This window comes from Gadus macrocephalus, chromosome 17, assembly GCF_031168955.1.
Source record: "Gadus macrocephalus chromosome 17, ASM3116895v1".
NCBI lineage: Eukaryota > Metazoa > Chordata > Actinopteri > Gadiformes > Gadidae > Gadus > Gadus macrocephalus.
The window spans coordinates 1,195,427-1,221,414 of record NC_082398.1 but is presented as its reverse complement, the minus strand read 5'-3'; the positions used below and the strand labels follow the sequence as shown (position 1 = coordinate 1,221,414).

The following is a 25,988-nucleotide window of genomic DNA, read 5'->3' as shown; positions in this document are numbered from 1 at the left end:
CATTGGCAACAGATGAAGAATAGCGAACGTCACAAAAATAAAAAATTAAGTCTGGAAACTGTGCAAGTTTTGTTATTTTCCATCACGAAGGAAAACTTTCCATGGTTCCGATTCACCTAGCGGCCATCTTAAGCTCGCTGGGTGATGGGGCTGAATACGGATTCGGTTGAGAAACATTCAGCTCCATCCCAGAGCCAGCGCTCAGTACCAAGATGGAGCCCAGACGGAGCCAAGATGGCTGACCTGGATGTCGTTGTGGGGGTCCAGTCGGAGTCGAAGATGACCACGGTGTCGGCGGTGGCCAGGTTGATCCCCAGACCGCCCGCCCGCGTGGACAGCAGGAAGCAGAACTGGCACGCCCCAGGGCTGATGGGTAAACGAGTGCGGACGGACAGACGGACAGACGGAGAGGAGAACGAGGGTTAGCTACCTCACGTAGAAGAACCAGAGGAAATCAAAGTAGACGGTCAGGAAGCAGAATGTCAAATCAAGTCCCTTTCGTTTGTGTAGCCCCGTAAGCACGTCTCAAAGCACGATTCAAATGATCAATTATAAACATTATAAAACATTATCCATTACACTCTTAAGGTCAAGGAACATCTCCCCCAAAACCAAAGAGACGAAGAAACCTTGTGACCAGAAGAAGAGGGTTCCTCCTCAAGGATTAGGACCCTGCATAGCCTTCCCCCCACCCCTCTTATGCCCTTATTGTATATTGTGCATCCTGGCACTTAAGATAGTCCTGATCATTGTGTAGCATCTAACCCTAGCTATCTCTGTAGTATACGGGAATGGGTTAACCTAGTGATAGTTAGTGCTTGGCTCTTGGTTCTATGAACATCCTTACTGTACCCACAGAGATATATTGTTGTTACTGTTTCTTGTGACAAAGGACTTATGCAGGTTGCTTTGGGTACGGTTTGGAGCACTCTAGGGGCTCCGTGGGGGGGGGGGAGCAGGCTGGTGGGGGCTGTTGTTTTTCTCACCGTTGAAGCGGTCGATGGCCTCCTGCCGCAGCGCCCCGGTGACGCTGCCGTCGATCCGCTCGTACTTATAGCCCTCATGGTCCAGGAAGTCCTCAGCAGGTCCAGCATCTTGGTCATCTAGAGAGAGAGAGGGGGGGGGGGGAGAGAGAGAGAGAGAGAGAGAGAGGGGGAGGGAGAGAGAGAGAGAGACCGAAAGAGAGAGAGAGGGAGGGAGGGGAGAGAGAGAGAGGGGGGGGGGGGAGAGAGAGAGAGAGAGGGGGGGGAGAGAGAGAGAGAGAGAGAGAGAGAGAGACAGAGAGACAGAGAGACAGAGACAGAGAGAGAGAGAGAGAGAGACAGAGAGACAGAGACAGAGACAGAGACAGAGAGAGAGAGGAGGGGGGGGAGAGAGAGAGAGACAGAGAGACAGAGACAGAGACAGACAGAGAGAGAGAGAGAGAGAGAGAGAGAGATAGAGAGAGAGAGAGAGAGAGAGAGAGAGAAGGGAGGGAGGTCCAGCAGGGACCAGAGAGCAGGATTGAAAAAACGAGAGAGATTGAAAAGGGATCCCAGAGAGAATGAGAACAAGAGAGATTGTGAAACTGAGTACGAGACACAGAGAGAGCAGGCGAGAGTTCCTCAGAACACGAGCCCATCCGACAGAACTGGAACGGCGTACGGCCCCATTAAACCATCGTCTCCCCAGGCCCAGAAGCCCGGGCTGGGACGGGTCCACAGGCAGCGTGAGAGGCGGCCTGACGCTGGCCTCAGACCCACCCAGAGGCAGCCTGACGCTGGCCTCAGACCCACCCAGAGGCAGCCTGACGCTGGCCTCAGACCCACCCAGTCAGAGCCTGACGCTGGCCTCAGACCCACCCAGAGGCAGCCTGACGCTGGCCTCAGACCCACCCAGAGGCAGCCTGACGCTGGCCTCAGACCCACCCAGAGGCAGCCTGACGCTGGCCTCAGACCCACCCAGAGGCAGCCTGACGCTGGCCTCAGACCCACCCAGTGGCAGCCTGACGCTGGCCTCAGACCCACCCAGTGGCAGCCTGACGCTGGCCAGCAGGCCTGGGTTCAGCCCAGTCGCTCAGCCTGGACCGTTTCAGGCTGGTGGCAGCGCTTAAAAAAGACACGACAACAATAATACAGGAGGAACGCGACCCACCACACTAAATCAAAAGCACACGGCCACCGCGCGCAGGCGCGCGTGCGTCTGTGTGTGTATGCCCGTGCACATGGCTAAATGTGCGTGCGTGTGTATGTGTGTGTTTGTGAATGTAAAAGTGTGTTTATAAGTATGTGTGTGTGCGCATTTGAATGTGCTGTGTGTCTGTGTACGTGTGTATGTATGCAATCGTGCGCAAATGGGTGTGTCTGTGTGTGTATTCATGCATTTGGGTGTGTGTTTGTGCGTGTGTGCGCGTGTATGCATGTGCGTGTGTCTGTATGCGGGTGTCTTTATGCGTGTGTGTCTGTATATGTGTGTGTGCGTGTATCTGTATGGGTGTGTACGTGTGTGTCTCTGCATGCGTGTGTCTGTATGCGTACGTGCGTGTGCGTGCATGTGTGTGTTAGTGTGTGTGTGCATGTGTGTTTGTCTGTATGCGTGTGTGTGTGTGTGTCTCAGTATGCGTGTGTGCGTGCGTGCGAGTGTGTGTGAGGACCTGGGAGAACACCAGCACTCGGTGGCCCTCGTCCTTCAGCTTCCTCAGCATCTTCTGCATCAGCATCAGCTTCCCCGAGGCCTTAGTGAGGCCCCCGCCCTCGTAGGCCCCGCTGCTGGTCTTAGGGCCTCCTGCACACACACACACACACACACAGAAACACACACACACACACACACACAGAAACACACACACACACACACACACAGAAACACACACACACACACAGAGAAACACACACACACACACAGAAACACACAGAGAAACACACACACACACACACACACAGAAACACACACGCACGCAAAAGACGCACGCACGCACACAGACAGACACGCACACACACTATTAACATTTTTGCATTTGAAAGCAGCGCAGCACCCTCCTGTAATACACGGCTACTACCAGCAGGTGTCAGTGAAGGGCTACTGAGCGTCATTGTACTAAAGGGCTCACGTCATGCCACCAGGTGTGGGGGGGATTGTTGGTACAAGCCGTTTGGCATGACAAGAGCCCTTTAAGAGGTTGGGTTGACATGGGGGGAGATTGGGTGGAGGTTGGGTGGGGGTTTGGTTGGTGGGGGTCCAGTGGGGGTTGGGTGGGGTTTGGTGGGGTTTGGTAGAGGTTGGGTGGGGGTTTGTTGGGTGGGGGTCCAGTGGGGGTTGGGTGGGGGTCCAGTGGGGGTTGGGTGGGGGTTTGGTGGGGGTTTGGTCGGGTGGGGGTCCAGTGGAGGTTGGGTGGAGGTTGGGTGGGGGTTTGGTTGGGTGGGGGTCCAGTGGGGGTTGGGCGGAGGTTGGGTGGGGGTTTGGTGGGGTTTGGTTGGGTGGGGGTCCAGTGGAGGTTGGGTGGGGGTCCAGTGGGGGTTGGGTGGGGGTTGGGTGGGGGTTTGGTCGGGTGGGGGTCCAGTGGAGGTTGGGTGGAGGTTGGGTGGGGGTCCAGTGGGGGTTGGGTGGAGGTTGGGTGGGGGTCCAGTGGGGGCTGGGTGGAGGTTGGGTGGGGGTTGGGTGGGGGTTGGGTGGGGGTTGGGTGGGGGTTGGGTGGAGGTTGGGTGGGGGTTTGGTAGAGGTTGGGTGGGGGTCCAGTGGGGGCTGGGTGGAGGTTGGGTGGGGGTTGGGTGGGGGTTGGGTGGAGGTTGGGTGGGGGTTGGGTGGGGGTTGGGTGGGGGTTGGGTGGAGTTGGGTGGGGGTTTGGTAGAGGTTGGGTGGGGGTCCAGTGGGGGCTGGGTGAGGTTGGGTGGGGTTTGGTAGAGGTTGGGTGGGGTCCAGTGGGGGCTGGGTGGAGGTTGGGTGGGGGTTTGGTAGGGTTGGGTGGGGGTTTGTCGGGTGGGGGTCCAGTGGGGGTCCAGTGGAGGTTGGGTGGGGGTTAGGTGGGGGTTGGGTGGAGGTTGGGTGGAGGTTAGGTGGGGGTTGGTGGAGGTTGGGTGGGGGTTTGGTGGGGGTTTGGTCGGGTGGGGGTCCAGTGGAGTTGGGTGGGGGTTGGTCGGTGGGGGTCCAGTGGGGGTCCAGTGGGGGTTGGGTGGAGGTTGGGTGGAGGTTGGGTGGGGGTTGGGTGGAGGTTGGGTGGGGGTTTGGTGGGGGTTTGGTCGGGTGGGGGTCCAGTGGGGGGTCCAGTGGGGGTTGGGTGGAGGTTAGGTGGGGGTTTGGTCGGGTGGGGGTCCAGTGGGGGTTGGGTGGGGGTCCAGTGGGGGTTGGGTGGGAGGTTGGGTGGGGGTTGGTGGGGGTCCAGTGGGGGTTGGGTGGAGGTTGGGTGGGGGTTGGGTGGAGGTTGGGTGGGGGTCCAGTGGGGGTTAGGTGGGGGTGTGCTCTCACCAGCGAGGCGACAGGGAACAGGTAGGGTGTTGCAGCACTTCTTCAGGTCCATCATGATGTTCAGCAGAGACACCTGGGTGCCCCCCCCCTTGGAGTTCAGCGCGTCAAAGTTCTTGGTGAGGATCAGCTTATAGTACTTCCTGTTGGGAGGAGAGATGGGGGGGGGAGGGAGGAGAGGAGAGGAGAGAGGGGAGAGAGGAGGAGAGTGGGAGAGAGGAGAGGAGAGGAGAGAGGAAAGGAGAGAGAGGAGGAGAGGAGAGGAGAGTGGGAGAGAGGAGAGGAGAGGAGAGAGGAAAGGAGAGAGAGGAGGAGAGAAGAGGAGAGTGGGAGAGAGGAGAGGAGAGGAGAGAGAAAGGAGAGAGAGGAGGAGAGGAGAGGAGAGGAGGAGAGGAGAGAGGGGGGAGAGAGGAGGAGGAGAGTCTTAATCTCTCCATCTCTGACCGTCAACAGAACGGTGTCTATGGTAACGGTGTCCATGGCGACGGCGCACCACCTACTTCTGCATGGGGCTGAGCTCCACCTGACGATGAGCTCCGTCTTGGAGGGCATGTTCTTGAAGACGTCGGCCTTCAGCCGGCGCAGCATGTGGGCCCCAGCACGTCGTGGAGCTTCTTGATCTGGTCCTCCTTGGAGATGTCCGCAAACTCCTCCAGGAAGCCCTCCAGGTTGCTGTGGCAACGGGAGGAAGAGGAGGGTGAGGGGGGACGAAGGGGGAAAGTGTGGAGAAAGGCCACAGGGAAAGGAAAGAGAGAGAGAGGAATGGGGAGAGAGAGAGAGAGAGAGAGAGAGAGACAGAGACAGAGACAGAGACAGAGACAGAGAGAGAGAGAGAGAGAGAGAGAGACAGAGAGACAGAGAGACAGAGAGAGACAGAGAGAGAGAGAGAGAGAGACAGAGAGAGAGAGAGACAGAGAGACAGAGAGAGAGAGAGAGAGAGAGAGAGAGAGAGAGAGAGAGAGAGAGAGACAGAGAGACAGAGAGAGAGAGAGACAGAGAGACAGAGAGAGAGAGAGAGAGAGAGACAGAGAGAGAGAGAGAGAGAGAGATGTGAGGAGACGTACTTGAAGCGGTTGGGGGTGAGGAAGTTGAGCAGGTGGAACAGTTCTTCCAGATTGTTCTGCAGCGGCGTTCCGGTCAGGAGCAGCTTGTGGTCGATCTTATAGTCGTTGAGACGCCGGAAGAACTGGAAGAGACGTGGGAAAGGGAGACTCAAGTATGGAAGATATTATGTACTTCCACACGCTACCCCGCTTAGAATCGCTTCAGTTTCAATCACCATTAACAACACTAAATTAAGTTATTCAAGTCAAATGTATTATTTTTTCATTAATTTCATCAAAATATAGTCCATGGGGTCTAAAATATTGTAAAGAATTGTATTATTAATTTAATTAAAATGTTTAAAAAAGCATTTAGAACAGACTAAACAACAACAAGCAAAAAGCACTTCCTAAAAAACCCTTCTGATAACTCTTTGTGTGAAACTGTCTCCAGACTGGCTGCAGGGTGGGGGCGGGGTGGGGGCGGGGGTGGGGGCGGGGTGGGGGCAGGGGTGGGGGCGGGGGTGGGGGCGGGGGCGGGTGTGGGGCGGGGTGGGGGCGGGGTGGGGGCAGGGTGGGGGCGGGGGTGGGGGCGGGGTGGGGCAGGGTGGGGGCGGGGTGGGGGCGGGGTGGGGGCGGGGTGGGGGCGGGGTGGGGGGCGGGGTGGGGGAAACCACCTTGGACTGGTTGTTCTTGAGGCGGTGGGCCTCGTCCACCACCAGGCAGGCCAGTCGATGGAGCGCAGGGAGCTCTGGTCGATGGTCACCAGCTCGTAGGACGTCAGCAGCACGTGGAACTTAATGGAGGCTTCTCTCTGCAGACCGGGCGAGAGACATGGAGGTATGAGAGAGGGAGGGGAGGGAGGGAGGGAGGGAGGGAGGAGAAAATAAACAAGGAAGGAAGAAAATAAACAAGGAAGGAAGAAAATTATAAATTAAGGAAACCAGGAAGGAAACAAGGAAGGAAAGAAGAAAAGATTAAGGAAACAAGGAAGGATAGAAGGAAAGACAGAAAGAAGGAAGGAGGCAAGGTGTTTTATGAGAGCCATCAAGGAAAAAGAAACAGAAAAAAAAACGCATCTCAATGCTTATCTGGCGACCCCCCAAAGCCCCCCCCACCCACCATTGGAAGCTCCGCCCACCCCTTCTCACTAAGCCCCGCCCACCCGCAGCCTGAAGGCCCTCTTCCCGCGGGCGGCGGCGGCGGCGGCGTCGTCGAAGGCGAGCTCGTTCTCCCTGATGACGGCGCGGCTGTCCTTGTCGCCCGTGTACGTCACCACGTAGAAGTCGGGGCGCCCACATCTTCAAACTCCCGCTCCCAGTTGATGATGGTGGAGAGGGGGGCGCTCACCAGGAAGGGGCCCTTGGTGTGGCCCTGGACACACACACACACACACACAAGGACCACATACACACACAAACACACACACACACACACACACACACACAAGGACCACACACACACACACACACACACACACAAGGACCACACACACACACACACACACACACACACACACACACACACACACACACACACACACACACACACACACTCACACACACACAAGGACCACACACACACACACACACACACACACAGAAATGAACCACTGTCACACATGGGAGTTGTCGTTTTTCATAGATCGTGCGTGTGTGTGTGTGTGTGTGTGTGTGTGTGTGTGTGTGTGTGTGTGTGTGTGTGTGTGTGTGTGTGTGTGTGTGTGTGTGTGTGTGTGTGTGTGTGTGTGTGTGTGTGTGTGTGTGTGTGTGTGTGTGTGTGTCGGTCAGCTCTGTGTGTGTGACTTGCATTCACCTGCTATTCTTACATAACATTATTATTATTTCCTCCTCTAGGGATATTATATATATTGACATTAGTACTACACTTAAACCGTGATAAAACAGGGTTCGACATACCACAAATTCGATATAACGCGGGCCTTACTTTCCGGTACGTGTCTTTAGAGCAGTGATTTCTCCATAACATGGGCTATAAAACGCACAACGAAGGATGGGAGGATTCACGGCGGAGCCGATATGAGCTGCAGAGCGGGAACAGGACGAATCATTCATTCCAGCTGGCCGCGCCGTGCAGGGGATCGTTAATATTAATACTACCTCCTTGAAGAGGGAGTAGAGGAAGACGCTGGTCCTCATTATAGTACCATCTGATATCTTATTAATCCTGATATGAATATGAATATGAGCGGTACCTCCTTGAAGAGGAGTACAGGAACACGATGGTCTGGATGGTCTTGCCCAGGCCCATCTCGTCGGCCAGGATGGTGTCGGTGCCCTGGGCCCAGGAGAACCGCAGCCAGTTCAGCCCCTCCAGCTGGTACATGTGCAGCGTGCCCCCCGTGGACGTCACCCACTCCGGCTGCTCCTCGTACTTGATGGTGGGCTGGGGGGAGACGGTCAGGGTTCAGCGAGGTCACCAGACCGACTCACCCCAGTACACCCCAACTCTGCATAGCGTCCCCCCTTAACCCCACAACCCTCCTACACACTTATTGTCTGTGCTACGTCCTTGCACCTAAACATGGTACCTAGCATTGTGTAGCAGCTTATCCTAGCTATCTGTGTTGTATACGGGGAATGGGTTAACCTAGTGATAGTTAGTGCTTGGCACTTGGTTCTATGAACATCCTTATTGTATCGACAGCGATATATATAGTTGTTTCTCTTTCTTCTGACGAATGGACTTATTGCAAGTCGCTTTGGATACTGAACGCTCTAAATGTTGATTTAAATGTCAGTATGTCAATAACACGTCCTGTTACATGATTTGGCGCGTGTCTGGCCGCTAGAGGGCGCCACATACACACATGGAGCTGATCCGTCGCTGTGCTGGCTGTGCCTACATTTCTTACGTGCTACCAGTTCTAGACATTGCATTTCTAGGATTGAATATGAATCCCTGCCTTATCCAAAGCAATGCAAGCCGGTGGTTAACGCCCCACTGGCTGAGGCGGTTGTGTATCTGCGTGTCAGCAGATTGAAAACGTTTCTTATCTTTATCCTCATCTCGAGACAAACCGGGGTCCGACTCACGTCGTTGACGGGCGTCCCTGGGGCCTCTTCGTCCCCCTCCTGGGTCCGGACCCTCATCTTCTTCAGCTTCTCCGGGTCGTCTTTCAGCACCTCATCGCTGAGGGACGGACAGACGGACGGAGGGAAGGGCAGTGAGAGACAGGGTGTGTATGTGTGTGCGCGCGTTTGTCTCTGTGTGTTTAACTGTGTATAAGTGTGTGTGTCATTTTTCCTTGTTGTGTGTGTGTCTATGTGTGTCTGTGTGTATGTGTTTGTTTGCGTGCCTGTGTGCGTGTGGTCCATGCTTGTGTGTGTGTGTGTGTGCGTGAGTGTGTGTGTCTCTGTGTGTGCATGCGTGCGTGTCCATGCGTGTCTCTGTGTGTGTGTGGGTGCGTGTCTCTGTGTGTGTGTGTGTGTGTGTGTGTGTGTGTGTGTGCGTGCGTGTGTGTGTTTGTGTGCGTGTCTGTGTGTGTGTGTGTGTATGTGCGTGCGTGTCTCTGTGTGTGTGTGTGTGTGCGTGTCTGTGTGCGCGCGTGTGTGTGTGTGTGTGTGTGCGCACGTGCGTGCGTGTGTGTGCGCGCGCGTGTGTGTGTGTGTGTGTGTCTGTGTGCGTGTCTCTGTGTGCGTGTGTGTGTGTGTGTGTGTGCGTGTCTCTGTGTGTGTGTGTGTGTGTGTGTGTGTGTGTGTGTGTGTGTTGTGTGTGTGTGTGTGTGTGTGTGTGTGTGTGTGTGTGTGTGTGTGTGTGTGTGTGTGTGCGTGTGGTACCGGTGCCTCCAGTAGCCCGCCTTGTAGACGGAGAACAGGGGGATGTCCAGGGCGTCCCTCTCCCAGGTGCTGTGGTCGTAGGTCAGGTCCCTCCACTTCACCAGGTAGTGGTACCCCGCCCTCTTATCCACGCTGGGGGGGGCACACACAGGACACCGTACATAGACACACATGAGCTGCACAGTCGGTTTGTCAGTGAATCAGGCGGACGGACACACACTCACACACACACACACACACACACACATGCACACAAACACATCACACGTACATACACACACACACACATTCACACTAGAGCGCAGAACGGAACGCGCTCTTCTGTCCGAGCTCGGCCTGCGTCCGACGGAGACGTAGCCGAGCCCAACACAGTTAAAGTCTATTTCTTCTCCTACTAATGACACGTAACGTTTGTGTTTATGAAAGCACGCCTTTATTAAACAACTGCAAGGCCTCTGGTAATGTCAACAGATGAGCGCAACAAGCACGAGTTGCAACAAGCAAGAAGAGGGCTCGCTGTTAACGAGGCCGCCCCGGACCCCGGCGCCACTTCTAAATATTTATCTAAACCCGACCCGGCCCGACAGGTCCGTCGGGCCGGGTCGGGTTTCTATGCTCTAACTCACACACACACAAACACACACACACTGACTTACACAAACACACACACTGACTTACACAAACACACACACTAGGGCTTTTGAACATCGTTATTTGAATAATTCGAATATCAAAAAATAAATCCAAATTCGAACGAATATTAGGCTGCCCTTAATATTGGAACCTGTTATGGTCAAGAGGGAGAGACGTCGGAGAACCCCCCGCAGTCTACTCATAATATTGTAATGACCACGGAAGAGGCAGTGAATGAAGAATTGATTAGACAGTGATTTATTAGAAACCTAATAAACCGTTGGAACACGCAAGACCGGTAACCATAGCAACGCCGGTAAAAAAAACTCGCGAAGCCCAATCCAGGTCTTACTGAAGGCATTTAATGGTCAAAATATCATTAATAAATATTCAAATATAATTGAATATTAATATTAATAAACAAAATAACGATTTTTGGGCAAAAGTCAAAGCCTAACACACACACACACACACACACACACTGACTTACACAAATACACACACACACACACACAAATACACACACACACACACACACACACACACACACACACACTCTCACCCCCCCCCCCCCCTACCTGTGGTTGATGATGCGGTGGATCATCATCCACTCAGGCTTGATGCCGTACTTGTAGTACTGCTCCTCTAGGGCGGCGTACTGCGGGTCCTTGGCCCGCCGCCCCGCCCGCCCCGCCCTCTCCCCCCCTCCCCCCCTCCTCCTCGGGCCCCGAGCCGTAGTCCAGCAGCGGGGGCTCGTCCATGTCCGTCTTCCTCTGGTAGTTCCTGTACATCACAGAGTGGAAGATCTCCAGCTGGGAGAGAGAGAGGGAGAGGGGGTGGGGGGGGGGGAGAGAGAGAGAGAGAGAGAGAGGGGGGGGGGGGGGGAAGAGAGAGAGAGAGAGAGAGAGAGAGAGAGAGAGACAGAGAGACAGAGAGACAGAGAGACAGAGAGAGAGAGAGAGGAGAGAGAGAGAGAGAGAGAGCGACATGGGTGAATGTTAGTTAGTGCTATTGCTAGAGTGTATATTGTTATGGTCTTTGAAGTGTGTGAACGATAACATGTTAACATCATGTGTTAACATCAGGTTCAGGCTATGGAAGCCCCCCCCCTCACCTGCAGCTCAGTGATCCAGGTGCAGTGCCAGTAGGACTGCCCCGTCAGCTTCACGAAGAACTCCCTCTCCGACCGGCCCTTCATGGGGGGCGGGGGCGGGGCGTCGGGGGCGGCGTCAGGGGGCGGGGCCACGGCCGTGGGGGCCGGGGGCTCCCCCCAGCGCCAGTGGAGGATCTTCTGGACCCGCCCTGTGATTGGTGGACACTACCAGGAAGAGAAAGGGAACCACAAGCAGATGTTTAGGGTTAAATAGGAAAAAAAACAGCAATGCAACAACACACAACGCATCACAACAAAGCACCACACATCACACAACAACACAGCAATACAACAACACACAACACATCACAACAAAGCACCACACATCACACAACAACACAGCAATGCAACAACACACAACACATCACAACAAAGCACCACACATCACACAACAACACAGCAATACAACAACACACAACACATCACAACAAAGCCCCACACATCACACAACAACACAGCAATACAACAACACACAACACATCACAACAAAGCACCACACATCACACAACAACACAGCAATACAACAACACACAACACATCACAACAAAGCACCACACATCACACAACAACACAGCAATACAACAACACACAACGCATCACAACAAAGCACCACACATCACACAACAACACAGCAATACAACAACACACAACGCATCACAACAAAGCACCACACATCACACAACACAGCAATACAACACACAACACATCACAACAAAGCACCACACATCACACAACAACACAGCAATACAACAACACACAACGCATCACAACAAAGCACCACACATCACACAACACAGCAATACAACACACAACACATCACAACAAAGCCCCACACATCACACAACAACACAGCAATACAACAACACACAACACATCACAACAAAGCACCACACATCACACAACAACACAGCAATACAACAACACACAACACATCACAACAAAGCCCCACACATCACACAACAACACAGCAATACAACAACACACAACACATCACAACAAAGCCCCACACATCACACAACAACACAGCAATACAACAACACACAACACATCACAACAAAGCACCACACATCACACAACAACACAGCAATACAACAACACACAACACATCACAACAAAGCACCACACATCACACAACACAGCAATACAACACACAACACATCACAACAAAGCACCACACATCACACAACAACACAGCAATACAACAACACACAACGCATCACAACAAAGCACCACACATCACACAACACAGCAATACAACACACAACACATCACAACAAAGCCCCACACATCACACAACAACACAGCAATACAACAACACACAACACATCACAACAAAGCACCACACATCACACAACAACACAGCAATACAACAACACACAACGCATCACAACAAAGCACCACACATCACACAACACAGCAATACAACACACAACACATCACAACAAAGCCCCACACATCACACAACAACACAGCAATACAACAACACACAACACATCACAACAAAGCACCACACATCCCACAACAACACAGCAATACAACAACACACAACACATCACAACAAAGCACCACACATCACACAACAACACAGCAATACAACAACACACAACACATCACAACAAAGCACCACACATCACACAACAACACAGCAATACAACAACACACAACACATCACAACAAAGCCCCACACATCACACAACAACACAGCAATACAACAACACACAACACATCACAACAAAGCACCACACATCACACAACAACACAGCAATACAACAACACACAACACATCACAACAAAGCACCACACATCACACAACACAGCAATACAACACACAACACATCACAACAAAGCCCCACACATCACACAACAACACAGCAATACAACAACACACAACACATCACAACAAAGCACCACACATCACACAACAACACAGCAATACAACAACACACAACACATCACAACAAAGCCCCACACATCACACAACAACACAGCAATACAACACACAACACATCACAACAAAGCCCCACACATCCCACAACAACACAGCAATACAACAACACACAACGCATCACAACAAAGCCCCACACATCACACAACAACACAGCAATACAACAACACACAACGCATCACAACAAAGCACCACACATCCCACAGCTACACTTCACAACAGAGCACAACCCAACACAGCACTAACAAGGTTCTCGAAAGCATAACACAACACATAATCCTAACCATACAAAACCAAAACACCACCCAACAGCCATCCCGGACGCCCCCCCAGGACCCACCAGGCAGCGCGGACACAGCCACTCCCCGTTGGGGATGTGTGGCAGGGGGGGGTTGAGGCAGTGGATGTGGTAGGAGGAGGTGCAGGCGTCGCAGCAGAGCAGCTCCCCTCCGTCCTTACACACCCGGCAGAACTCCATGTGGTCGTCGTCCTCCTCCTCCTCCTCCTCCTCCTCTACCAGCCCCGCCCCCCCCGCCCGTCACCGTCGCCACGGGGACGGACGACGGGGGGCGGCGGCGGCGGCGGGGGGGGCGGCCATACGGTCTTCGCCGCACTCCTCCTCAAACTCCTCAAAGTCCTCGTCCTTCGCCTCCCACTGGATGCCCTCCTTCTCCTTTAGGGGAGGAGAGAAGGAGGAGAGGAGGAGGAGAGGAGGAGAGGAGGAGGAGAGGAGGAGAGGAGGAGGAGGAGAGGAGGAGGAGAGGAGGAGGGGAGGAGGAGGAGAGGAGGAGGAGAGGAGGAGGAGAGGAGAGGAGGAGGAGAGGAGGAGGAAAGGAGGAGGAGGAGGAAAGGAGGAGACGAGGAGGAGGAGGAGGAGGAGGAGGAGGAGGAGAGGAGGAGAGGGGGAGGAAAGGAGGAGGAGGAGGAGAGGAGGAGGAGAGGAGGAGAGAAGGAGGAGGAGGAGGAGAGAAGGAGGAGGAAAGGAGGAGGAGAGAAGGAGGAGGAGAGGGGGAGGAGAGGAGGAGGAGGAAAGGAGGAGGAGAGAAGGAGGAGGAGAGGGGGAGGAGAGGAGGAGGAGAGGAGGAGGAAAGGAGGAGGAGGAGAGGAGGAGGAGGAGGAGGAGGAGGAGGAGGAGGAGGAGGAGGAGGAGGAGGAGGAGGAGGAGAGGAGGAGGAGAGGAGGAGGAGGAGGAGAGGAGGAGGAGAGGAGGAGAGAAGGAGGAGGAGAGGAGGAGGAGACGAGGAGACGAGGAGGAGGAGGAGGGGGAGGAGGAGGAGACGAGGAGGAGAAAAGGAGAAGAGAAGGAGGTGAGAAGAAGAATAGAAGGAGGTGAGGAGGAGAGGACGAGGCGAGACGAAGAGAAGAAGGAGAGGAGGAGGAGAAAGGAAGAGAGGAGGAGGAGAGGAGGAGGAGAGAAGGAGGAGGAGGAAAGAAGGAGGAGGAGAGGAGGAGGAAAGAAGGAGGAGATAAGAAGAAGAGAAGGAGGTGAGAAGGAGAAGACGAGGAGAAGGTATCGAACACACTTCAAGCCACTCGCCGTGTGCGCTGGTGTTTCAGCCCAAGCAGAAGTTAAGTCCAGGCAATGAGTTCCTAAAGTCCATCCAGCTCTCTGAAGGTCACCGCGGTCTAATCATTCATTCAGTCGTTACAGCTCTGAGCTCCGGAGCACATCGTGAACAGAGACAGAGCGCTGAACCCACTGGTGACAGGAAGAACCTGCGCTAGCTGCTTGTTACCAATTATGCATAAAACACCAGCCTCAACTGTCAGAAAATATTATGCCCGGAGCATCCACAGGTTTCCTAGCAACAGAGTAGATAAGGCCCACGTGCTTAGAGAGGCCGTAAGAGAGATACAGTCAAGAGAGTCAGTCAGTCAGTCAGTCAGTCAGTCAGTCAGTCAGTGTTGTGTGTGTGTGTGTGTGTGTGTGCGTGCGTGCGTGCGTGCGTGCGTGCGTGCGTGCGTGCGTGTGTAAGACTCACACAGTGGGGGCAGCTCCACTTGCCCTCGGGGGCCTTCTCCAGCTCGGGCTCCAGGCAGACCAGGTGGTGGGCCCGCGGACAGGTGTCACACAGGATGATCTCACCCCCCTGCTGGCACACCTCGCAGTAGTCCTGGTGGTCCGTCTCGTAGCCGTCCCCCCCCACCGCCTCCCCCGCCTCACCCGCCGCTGGGTGAGGAGAGAGAGAGACACAGAGACAGAGACAGAGACAGAGACAGACAGACAGACAGACAGACAGACAGACAGACAGACAGACAGACAGACAGACAGACAGAGATTCATTCATGAAAATGTCTATATCATTAAATCTGCAAAACGCCAAATTTCACCCACCAAATCTGTATCAAAGAAAATACCTTCAAAATAATTCACAATGAACCAAACTTAAAATTGGAGGGAATATCATCATTAAATGCACTGATCCATACAAAGGAACCACCCTCACATATACAACAAGACATCCTCAGTCGTGCGTTTCATTCATGAAGTAATACCGCGCGTACAGCGGTGCGGGGGTCGAACTCAGGTCAGCTCACCCTTCTTCTTCTTCTTCAGCGGCCGTCCTCGCTTGCTCTTCTTCACGCGTGCCGAGCTGTCGGAGCGCACCGAGGAGCTGTGCACGGAGGAGTCCTCCTGGCCCTCCGACTCCTCCTCCTCCTCCTCCTCGCTCTGCTCCCAGAGAGGAGACACCAGGTCGCAGTGAGACGCGCAGTGAGACACGCAGCGAGGCACGCAGTGAGACACGCAGTGAGGCACGCAGCGAGACGCGCAGCGAGACGCGCAGTGAGACGCGCAGCGAGGCACGCAGTTAGACACGCAGTGAGGCACGCAGTGAGACACGCGAGACACGCAGCGAGACACGCAGCGAGACACGCAGCGAGACGCGCAGCGAGACGCGCAGTGAGACGCGCAGTGAGACGCGCAGCGAGGCATGCAGTGAGACACGCAATGAGGCACGCAGTGAGACACGCAGCGAGGCGCGCAGCGAGACGCGCAGTGAGACGCGCAGTGAGACGCGCAGCGAGGCATGCAGTGAGACACGCAGCGAGGCATGCAGTGAGACACGCAGTGAGGCACGCAGTGAGGCACGCAGTGAGGCACGCAGTTAGACACGCAGTTAGACCCGCAGTGAGGCGCGCAGTGAGATACGCAGTGAAACGCGCAGTGAGACACGCAGTGAGGCGTGCAGTGAGACACGCAGTGAGAGTGAGACACGCAGTGAGACATGCAGTGAGGCACGCAGTGAGACACGCAGCGAGACACGCAGTGAGACACGCAGTGAGACGCGCAGCGAGGCGTGCAGTGAGACACGCAGTGAGAGTGAGACACGCAGTGAGACATGCAGTGAGGCACGCAGTGAGACACGCAGCGAGGCGTGCAGTGAGACACGCAGTGAGAGTGAGACACGCAGTGAGACATGCAGTGAGGCACACTGTACTGCTGCTTCCGTTTTTCTGTTTTCTTCAAGATCAGGCATTTTAACTTCCTCTCATTTTTCTCTGCTTAACTTATTTAAATGTTTTATAACTTTTCTCTCTACTTTTCTAAACATATCTATCTAAAATGCAAATTAAAAACATTTTAACAAACATATTTTTGATGAATCAATAGCATACTTTGTACAACAGGTGAATAATGCAACTGTAAGAAGGTGCTATCAATCTGTGAATGTCCATTTTTTCAATTCCAGGATGTGTTTGAATCTCCGCTCTAGTTCTCACAGAGCAGCTCTTCTGTGTTCAGTACTCACAGAGCAGCTCTTCTGTGTTCAGTACTCACAGAGCAGCTCTTCTGTGTTCAGTACTCACAGAGCAGCTCTTCTGTGTTCAGTACTCACAGAGCAGCTCTTCTGTGTTCAGTACTCACAGAGACGCTCTTCGGGGTTCAGTACTCACAGAGCAGCTCTTCTTCCTCTTGCCGGCGGTTGGTCCCAGTTTGATGCGTATGGGGGTCATCTTCTTAGCTTTGGCTTGAGCCGCTGCCTTCCTCTTGTCCGAAACACGAGGACTTTTACTGCGCTTCTTGTATCCCGGTCCTGGAGAGTAAGAACAGGTACACATGGAAATATGTGAATGTGGAATTAAAACAAAAATGGATACAGAAAAATTGTAATTGTGGTTTTATAATCGCCTATGAATGTCCTTACATAGTGTTGCTTGTTATTATTATTAATGCAATACATTGAACAGTGAAAGCGTATCCAAACTGCCGGCTTGAATGGTCAAAGCTAGCGGATGAAGTGAACCTTTTCCCAGTCGTTCTCGTCTCACGAGAGGAAGTAATGGGGGGCTTCAAATGTGTGTTATTAGAGAGAGAGGGCGGGACTTCCTGGTACGCTTGGGAGGAAGCGATTTCACAGGTTTAGAGGAGACAGGCGAGAGACAGATAGAGGGATATCCGTTTACGCTACGTGTGTGATATTTTGGTTTGTTGTTCTTCTAATCATGTCCTTATTCTTCTCCCTCCAGGGACCGTTAACTGGCGTGCACAGCTCACAGGAAGTCAGAGACAGGAAATTGCGTTGAGGTCGACTCCTCTGCAGACGCTATGTTTTGTCGTACGTCTCATCATTCCACTGACCTTTGCCCTCTTTAGTCTTGGCCCTACGGAGGGGCGGCGGCAGCAGCGGCTGTGGGGGTGGGGGTGGGGGTGGGGGTGGGGGCTCGGGGCAGGCGGTTGCCGCGGAGACCTGCTCGGCAACAGCGATGGCGGCGGCGGCGGCGGTGGCGGCCACGGCGGCGGCATTGCCCTTGAAGGGGTTGTTGGAGCTGAACTCCCGCCACTTGGCGCCCAGGATGGTCATCATCTTAGACATCGGGATCTTAGGATTCATCTTAGCGATCATCGGCCTGAGAGAAAGAGAGACAGACAGACAGACCGACAGTCAGTCAGACAGACAGACAGACAGACAGACAGACAGAAAGAGAGAGGGACAAAGAAAAAGAGAAAGAGACAGAGAGAGAGCAGAGAGAGCGAGCGTGAGAGACGAAGAGAGACGGACAGAGACAGAGTAAAAGAGAGAGGGAGAGAGACAAACAGACAGACAGACAGACAGACAGACAGACAGACAGATAGAGAGAGACACACACAGTATAAGACTGCTGCTCAGAATTTCCCCTACCCCTTCCCCTTCCCTGAATATATATTTCAGCGTGTGTTCTATTCCCCCTGCCTGGCCTGAGTCACCACATTGATCTATATTCTACGATTCATTAAGAATGCATAAACAGTGCAGTGTCTTTCTTTCCATACAAGAAACCTCTTAGACGGGAAAGTGAAACTCCTGTCTGGTGTTTGGGTTCCGCCATCACTCAACGCGTCCCTTTGAGCCCAGCGGGTGGCCGTTAGACCCTTCAACGCTCCACTCGGGGCCCATTGGTCCGGCCCGACGGGGCAGAGCTCGGTACCTCATGGCCTGGCTGAAGGCCTTGTAGTTGGTCAGCTCCTTGTAGTCCCCCTCCGTGAAGGTGTGGTCCACATCCTCCAGGCCCCACTCCCTGGCCAGCTGGGCCGACGTCTTCTGCTCTATTGGCTGCTTGGGGAGGGAAACCCACCAATCAGAGCGGTGTATGTGCATCATGCACCAATCAGAGACCACCGCGGTTATCAAACAAAATAGAGATGTCAGAAATACATTCGACGAGGCGAGCTGCTCTAGACCTCCAGAGGTCCAGACGAGCCTCGCCTGCCTCTGTCTGGAGGCCAAGCCCAGCGGCCTCGTGTTAGCTCACCTTGGACGTCTCCTCCTGGCTGCTGTCGCGGTCGGCGTCGTCTTTTTTCTTCTTCTTGGTTTTCCTCTCCTTCTTCTCCTTGTGTTTCCTCTTTTTCTTCCTCTCCCCGGACCCATAGTCGCTGGCCACGCTGTCCGAGTTCTGACCGAAGTCGCGCTCTCGCTCCGAGTCGCGCTCTACGTCGCTGTCCTGAGCGGCCTCCACAGGAACAACACAGGGGGTCAGAATCACAGCTGCAGTACCGGTTTCCCACCAGACCTCCCTAGGTGGTGCTGTTGCTGCAGATGGAATTTGCCATTGAGTTTCACTTTATGGAAGGAGGCTAGCAATGAAAGGCCAGCCTTTGCCTCTTTTTCAGCCATATTTCTGAAGGCTGCCCCCTGTATGTTAGTGGGAGTACGCTAGCACGGAGGGAGCCTCGGGGGCCCTGAATTAGCGACCCTGAGCACAATGAAGTATACCTGGTTATCCTCTCTCTCTCTCTCTCTCTCTCTCTCTCCTCTTATCCCTTGAACTATCGGTGTCACAGCTGTTTGGCCTCAGTAAGCCATCGCTAGGTGAGCCCGCCATGGCATTACTTACGATCTTCTTGCGTTTCCTGGGCTTGGCGGGCTTCCCCTCTTCCTTGGCCTTGGGCTCCTTCTTCTTCTTCGGACGTCCTTTCTTCCGGACGGGGCCTGCCCTGTCCGGTGCCTTCTCCTCTGCCAGGACCAATCAGATGAGAGGATAAAGAGAGAGAGAGAGAGAGAGAGAGAGAGAGAGAGAGAGAGAGAGAGAGAGAGAGAGAGAGAGAGAGAGAGAGAGAGAGAGAGAGAGAGAGAGAATCGTGTTACATTAGCATCCGACCAGAGACAATCCACTCAAAGGCCACCAGGACACCCAGATAATCTGGGATCAACTCAACGGCAGTTGGAGAAGGAGGCTTCTTGACCTCCGACCCCTCGCTGAATTCCAACGCACTCCAAATTAGTTCCGGTTATTGTCTGGGTAATTGGATTAGCTGGCTGCTGCTGCTTCAATGGGAGGCGGCGGCTGGTTAATAAAGACGTGGCTGTTTGGATCACGTTGGGCTGTGGGCTGAACACTACAGTGTATTTCTATCAGACTTTTGCAATGCAGTAAAAGCAAGATAGGTTGGATAAGGCGGGAACCACGATGAAGAGGGCCCACAGCTAAATTAAGATTGTTGGTTCACATAGGAATATTATATTAAAGGAATATTTATGGCTAAAAAATAAACGATTCTGGTCCAGCGCATATATGGCTAGAGTCGGTTGTCGTGGACGAATTTGTAAAAGCCCACCGTATGAACCAAACATTAACATGGGAACTAAAGAGAGAGACAGAAAGAATGACGGGACAGAGCCGCTGGGAAACGGCCCAGGGGTGAAAAGCGACACACAGAGGCAGCAGTACCAGTATGAGGGGAGCCTAACCCGCATGAGGGAGGCAGACATCTCCCAGCCCGCCTGCTAGGCTGACTGTTTTGTGTGTATGTTGTCTGCTGTGTCGCTAGCAGTGCCCACGTCCTACCGACTCGACGTGCGAGCTGCAGCCGAACGAGAACAGCCAGAGGCGGCGTCGTCACACCCGCGAGTGTCGGGGATTCAAAGGCCGCCGCGGTCCGATGAAACAGAAACACTTTCTCCCGCCGTTTGATCTTCCGCCGCTCGACCCCCCCACGGAGCGGGTCGCCCGGGGGGTTAAGACCCCTCAGTGGGACGCCAGTTTAATCGATTTGACTGCTGCCCCCTTCGTGAAGGGGTGGCTCGGGAAAAGGTGCTAATTATGCGGAGCAATTAGCTGGTGACCCACTTCCTCTGGCTCTGGTGGTAACGGGCCGCCGCGCGCCGGGAATCAAACGCCCCCCCGTCGAGCCGACAGAGCGCGAGCGCGTGGAGGAGATCCCCGGGTGACTTTGATTCGCCGACATCGGCTGCTTAGACTCCCAGGGAAACTTCCATGAGCCTGACTCACTCCATCGTCGTAGATGGTCTTGGATAAAATATCTTAATTAATCAAATCTAAACGTGTTGATTTGTTTTCCGACCCCTGATTCTACTGATCAGATATAAACCCAGGTTTCGATCCTCGCCGTGGATCAATACCTGGTGTTCCCGGGAGCCGACTAGCCACCACTTTCGACCGGGGTGAATGAAGTCTGTCGCACATGAAATGTAACCCTGTCATCACCCCGGGGTATCACAGCTCAGGGTGTCAAGACCCCCGGTACCACGACTCCCTGAGTCCCTGGTACCACGACTCCGTACCCAGGCCCGTTAACACGACCCCCGGTACCACGACCCCCAGTACCACGGCCCGCTACCATAACACCCGGTACCGCGACCTGGTACCACGACCCGGCCCGGTACCGCGACCTGGTACCACGACCCGCGGTACCGAGACCCGGTCCACGGTCCAGTGCGGGACCAGACCCGGTCCAATACAGGACCAGACGCCGCGGGGCAGCGGTCCCCCAGAGGGAGATCAGTCCGGCTGACAGTGGGAGACGACGCGAGGCTGCAGAGACCAGAGAGGAACAGCGACCAGCGAGGACCAGCGACCAGAGACCGTTATGGCTTCAAGTTTGCTCTAAGTTGGTCCCCAACTCGTAGGGAGCTGGCTTGGACCGGGACCGGGTCGAGAGACACGGCAGCAGCATGAAACACACACACACACACACACACACACACACACACACACACACACACACACACACACACACACACACACACACACACACACACACACACACACACACACAGGGGTGGATTTCTCGCCTCCATCGTAAGCGTGTTTCTATTCTCCGAGCGCGCGCTCCCGACTCCTTCTCGCCCGTCTCTACTGTAGCCTACCTGGCGCGAGCGCCGCCGGGGGCTTGATGTCGCCGCCGCAGTCCCAGTCCGGCGGGTCCTCGTGCTGGTCTCCTCCGCCCGGGTCCCGCTCCTCGTCCCGGTCCTCATCGAACCCTCCTCCTCCCTCGGAGCGCAGCGCCTCGTCCTCCTCGGAGGAGCGGAGAGGAGAGGACATCATAATCCTCTCATCGGGTCCCGCTCCCGGGTCCAGAAAGCGGGTTTCTCCCTGGATTATGGGATGTTTATTTAATATTCAAATCGGACCAGGAGAGTGGGGGGCGTTTGGAATATTTTACACTAGGCAACGCAACAAAGATGGCCGACCTTATATTTATTTTTTAACAACCCCCCCCATAAGAAAAAATCCCCTTACATAAAAAAATGGCTGACTATATTATTTCAGAACGCACCCCCTCCTCCCTCTCTCTCTCTCTCTCTCTCTCTCTCTCTCTCTCTCTCTCTCTCTCTTTCTCTCTCTGTCTCTCCCCCCTCTCTGCCTGTAGTCGCCCCCTCCCATCTTAAAAATGTACACATTGTTACCAGGAAAGGGGTGTGTGCGTGTGCGTGTGTGTATGCGCGTCTGTGTATGTGCGCGCGAATGCATGTAAGTTACACAGTTACTTGTGTCTTGTGTGCACCCCCCCCCCCCCCCCCCCTCCCTGATCAGAAAACGCATTCGAGCGACTCGTCCGTTTACAGTCACTTTCCAACATCACGCAGCGTCTGCATTGCAGACGCCTCCTAAACACACACACACACACACACACACACACACACACACACACACACACACACACACACACACACACACACACACACACACACACACACACACACACCCCCTAACATGGCCACCTTATGTATTCTTCAGAACCCTACCGCTGTATGTTATTTTTGGTGCGTGTGGTGTGTATGTGCGTGTGTGTGTGTGTGTGTGTGTGCGCGCGTGTGCGTGCGTGTGTTTTCAGCGGGAGGGTTTCCAGTGCTGGGGAGGGATTGCGAGAGGGGGGCTGGGAAATATGCCGCAGCCATGCCCATGCCGACATCAGATTGTATTGCTTAAAAACATTAACTATTTGTGGGGAGGACAGGAGCAGATATGCAAATGAAGAGATGTATGTTTTTCATTTGCACAGCGCCTCGGCAGACGGGGAGTTAAACACGCAGAGCGATCCTATTTCCAGTCGGCCTACCGGGGATTTTAACAGAGGTTTTGCTTCAAGGAAGACGGATTTCCCGGTAACTTTGTGCCCGATGCTCCGTGGTCCACCTCCAGCCCCACCGCCCGGGCCTGACAACTGGGGGGCAGTGAGGCCACGGGGACACCAGTTCCCTCCCCCCCCCCCCCCCCACGGCACTCGTGCTGCCCTTTGTTTTAGTGAAACCAGCTCACGTTTCCATTCTCATATAAAGTGGGTTGAAAATATAAAAAGAGCCATTTGGACACCGTCTGTATGAAAAGACACTGTAATAAACATTTGATGAGTAACGAAATTCGGCCCTCTGTCAATAGTCTTGGTACATTCTGTACTGGCGTGCTGTAGAGGAGCTATGTGGAGATATCTATAGATGGGAGATCATTCATCTTGATGTAATGGAACAGCCTGCATTACATTCCCTGGATGCGGTAGAGAAACTTCAGACTGCTTTGTTCTATCAAGGTAGGAGTGGAAGTTAGGAGTTATAATAAGATCTTTACCCTATAATAAACACATACAGACCATAATAAGAGCTATAACCTACAATAAACACATACAGACCATACAGAACATAATAAGACCTATAACTTATAATAACACACAGACCATGATAACGCATACAGACTGTAATAAGACCTATAATAACACACAGACCATAATAAAACCTAGAACCTATAACAACACGTACAGGCCATATAGAACATACTAAGACCTATAACCTATAATAACACACAGACCATAATAACGCATACAGACTGTAATAAAACCTATGATAAACACACTCTCCCGATAACACCATCCATGGACTTTAATACCATTCAGACCCTCGTCAGACTTCGCAGCATACAGACCATAATAACCCCCCCAGTGTCACAGCTCGGTGAGGTCGTCGTTGAAGTACAGGCAGATGGCGGGGGTGAAGAGGTCCCGGTCCAGCCGGCAGCGGTCCATGTCGGGGTCCTCGTCCGGGACCCCGTTCTCCCCGAGGGTGCGGTCCATGAGGAGCGGGGTGCCCGCGTGCTTCCAGGTGTAGCTGCCAGCGTGCGCGTTGTAGCGCATGTAGCGATGCAACACCTCCTCCAGCGTCTCCTCCGGACACACCTGGGGAACACATCAACCAATTAACCAATTAATACATTAGCCTGTTCATAAGTGAGCCAGTGAGTTAATTAGTCAACAGGCAAGTCGATCAGCACACAGAGAATCAGTCAACCAATTAGTCAATCAACCAGCCATCCAATTAGTCAGTGACGAAGTCAATTATTCAGTTACGATCCATTACGAATACAGTTGTCCTTCAAGTCAGCGATTCAGTGATTCAGGCGTTCAATCGATTATTCAGGTAATAAATCTGGTAAAATTTGCTTAAATCCAGAACCAAGATGTGAGCATGTCCTGCATTAATATATTCATATATATTATAATAATATATAATAAGTACGCATGCAACCAGCCCATGCAACAGTGGCTGACTTTCCAGTCAACCATTGTGTGTGTGTGTGTGTGTGTGTTTCAGTCCCTATAAGACCAGGGAGGGAGGGAGGGAGGGAGGCATGGGGGGGATTCACTTGTGTACGTTCGAGGAATAGAGAGAGGAGTGATGAGACACATGGGTGAACTGTGTGTACGTGTGTGTGCGTGTGTGTGTGCACACACGCACACACACGCGCACACACGCGCACACACACACCCCATCCCTTGTGTGTGTGTGTGTGTGTGTGTGTGTGTGTGTGTGTGTGTGTGTGTGTGTGTGTGTGTGTGTGTGTGTGAGGGGGCTCAGCAGCAGCTAAAATCAAGGATGACAGAGAGGAGGCAGTGGGAGGGATGGAGGGGGGGGGGACCCCGTGGTGCTGTTCAGGGGCTACCCCCTGATTACGTGATGTATTACAGACAGAGGAAGACCCGAACACCTGCTGCCCATTCATCCTCAAGGCTTCTCGCCCAGAGAGAGAGAGAGAGCAATTTCAACATTCTTAATTCATGAATATTAAAATAAGCAGCATGGAATACATCAGAGATCATTTATATATTCTCATACATAACATTACTTATAAATTATATATAATAATATAATATATAACATTATACCTCTAGCAGCTGCTCCTGGGAGGTCAGGGTGTTGACCACCCGGACCCAGCGCGACTTGGCGGTCAGGTACCCCACCTCGTACCGCGGGTCCCTCCACCACGGCCGGCCGAAGTCGTTGTCCCAGTCGCTGCGGGGCCGCGGCGGGGGGACGTGCAGGAAGCGCCCCCTGGGGGTGAAGTACTTCACGCAGCTGGTCACCGGGTCGACGTGGGTGAGGATCTGTGGGACGTTTTAGGGGATTTATTTATCCGATTATTGTACTATTATGTTACAGTAATATTAAAACACGAATAATAATAATACATTTAATTTAGAGGCGCCTTTCAAGACACCCAAGGTCACCTTACAGAGCATATAGTCATCATAAATCGTTAAAAAAAAAAATAAGACATTGTGGAAAAAATAAATAAATAAACATAAGAAATAAGAAATAAATAAAACTAAAACAAGACAAAACAAAACAAACAAACAATCAAAACAGTGATCAGTTAGACGTTGTGTGCGAGTTTGAACAGGTGAGTTTTGAGTTGTGACTTGAAGGTTGTAATGGTGTCTGACTGTTTTATGTGTGGGGGGAGGGAGTTCCAGAGCCTGGGTGCTGAACAGCTGAATGACCGGGCACCCATTGTAGTGAGTCGTGATGTGGGGATACATAGTAGTCCAGCAGAGGTTGAGCGGAGGGAGCGGGAGGGAGTGCATTCTTGGCATACACTTGGAATACAGCATCTGAATCAGTTCAAACTCACGTCTTTCGTTTTGGGGTCGAACCAGTGGCTGATATCCTTTCCTGCGCATTCAATAATTGGCAGCAGCAGAATATCACCTGGAAAGATGAGGTTTCTTTTTGTGACCTGACAAAATCATATTATTTTTACGTATTTTTTTGTGCCCGCACATGCGCAGTAGCTACCTCGGTGCTCCCTCACCAGCGGCGTCAGGTCGTACACTTTGCCCACGAAGGAGACCCACAGGTCGGCCGCGGAGTTGTGAGCGGACACCTCGTCGGGGGTGTAGTACTTGGATCTCGGCATCTTAGTTTCAATCTTTAGTTGTAAAAACAAACTCGACCGACGTTATGTTATTGGAACGCCTCCCAAACGGA

General features: G+C 53.2%; 1 protein-coding gene and 1 pseudogene across 1 annotated transcript; both read right to left on the bottom strand.

Annotated features, from left to right (window-relative positions):
- Positions 1-6: 6 nt before the first annotated feature.
- LOC132445705 (chromodomain-helicase-DNA-binding protein 3-like) lies at positions 7-22,042 on the bottom strand (annotated as a pseudogene).
- Positions 22,043-23,048: 1,006 nt separating this feature from the next.
- Positions 23,049-25,985, bottom strand: LOC132445532 (cytochrome b5 domain-containing protein 1). Its single transcript, XM_060035612.1, has 5 exons — positions 25,797-25,985; positions 25,633-25,709; positions 24,887-25,105; positions 23,566-23,899; positions 23,049-23,463 (listed from the first exon to the last, which is right to left on the bottom strand). Exons 1-4 carry the CDS (start codon positions 25,915-25,917, stop codon positions 23,669-23,671), a joined length of 648 nt encoding a protein of 215 aa, XP_059891595.1. The 5' UTR covers positions 25,918-25,985; the 3' UTR covers positions 23,049-23,463; positions 23,566-23,668.
- Between the last annotated feature and the right edge of the window lie 3 nt (positions 25,986-25,988).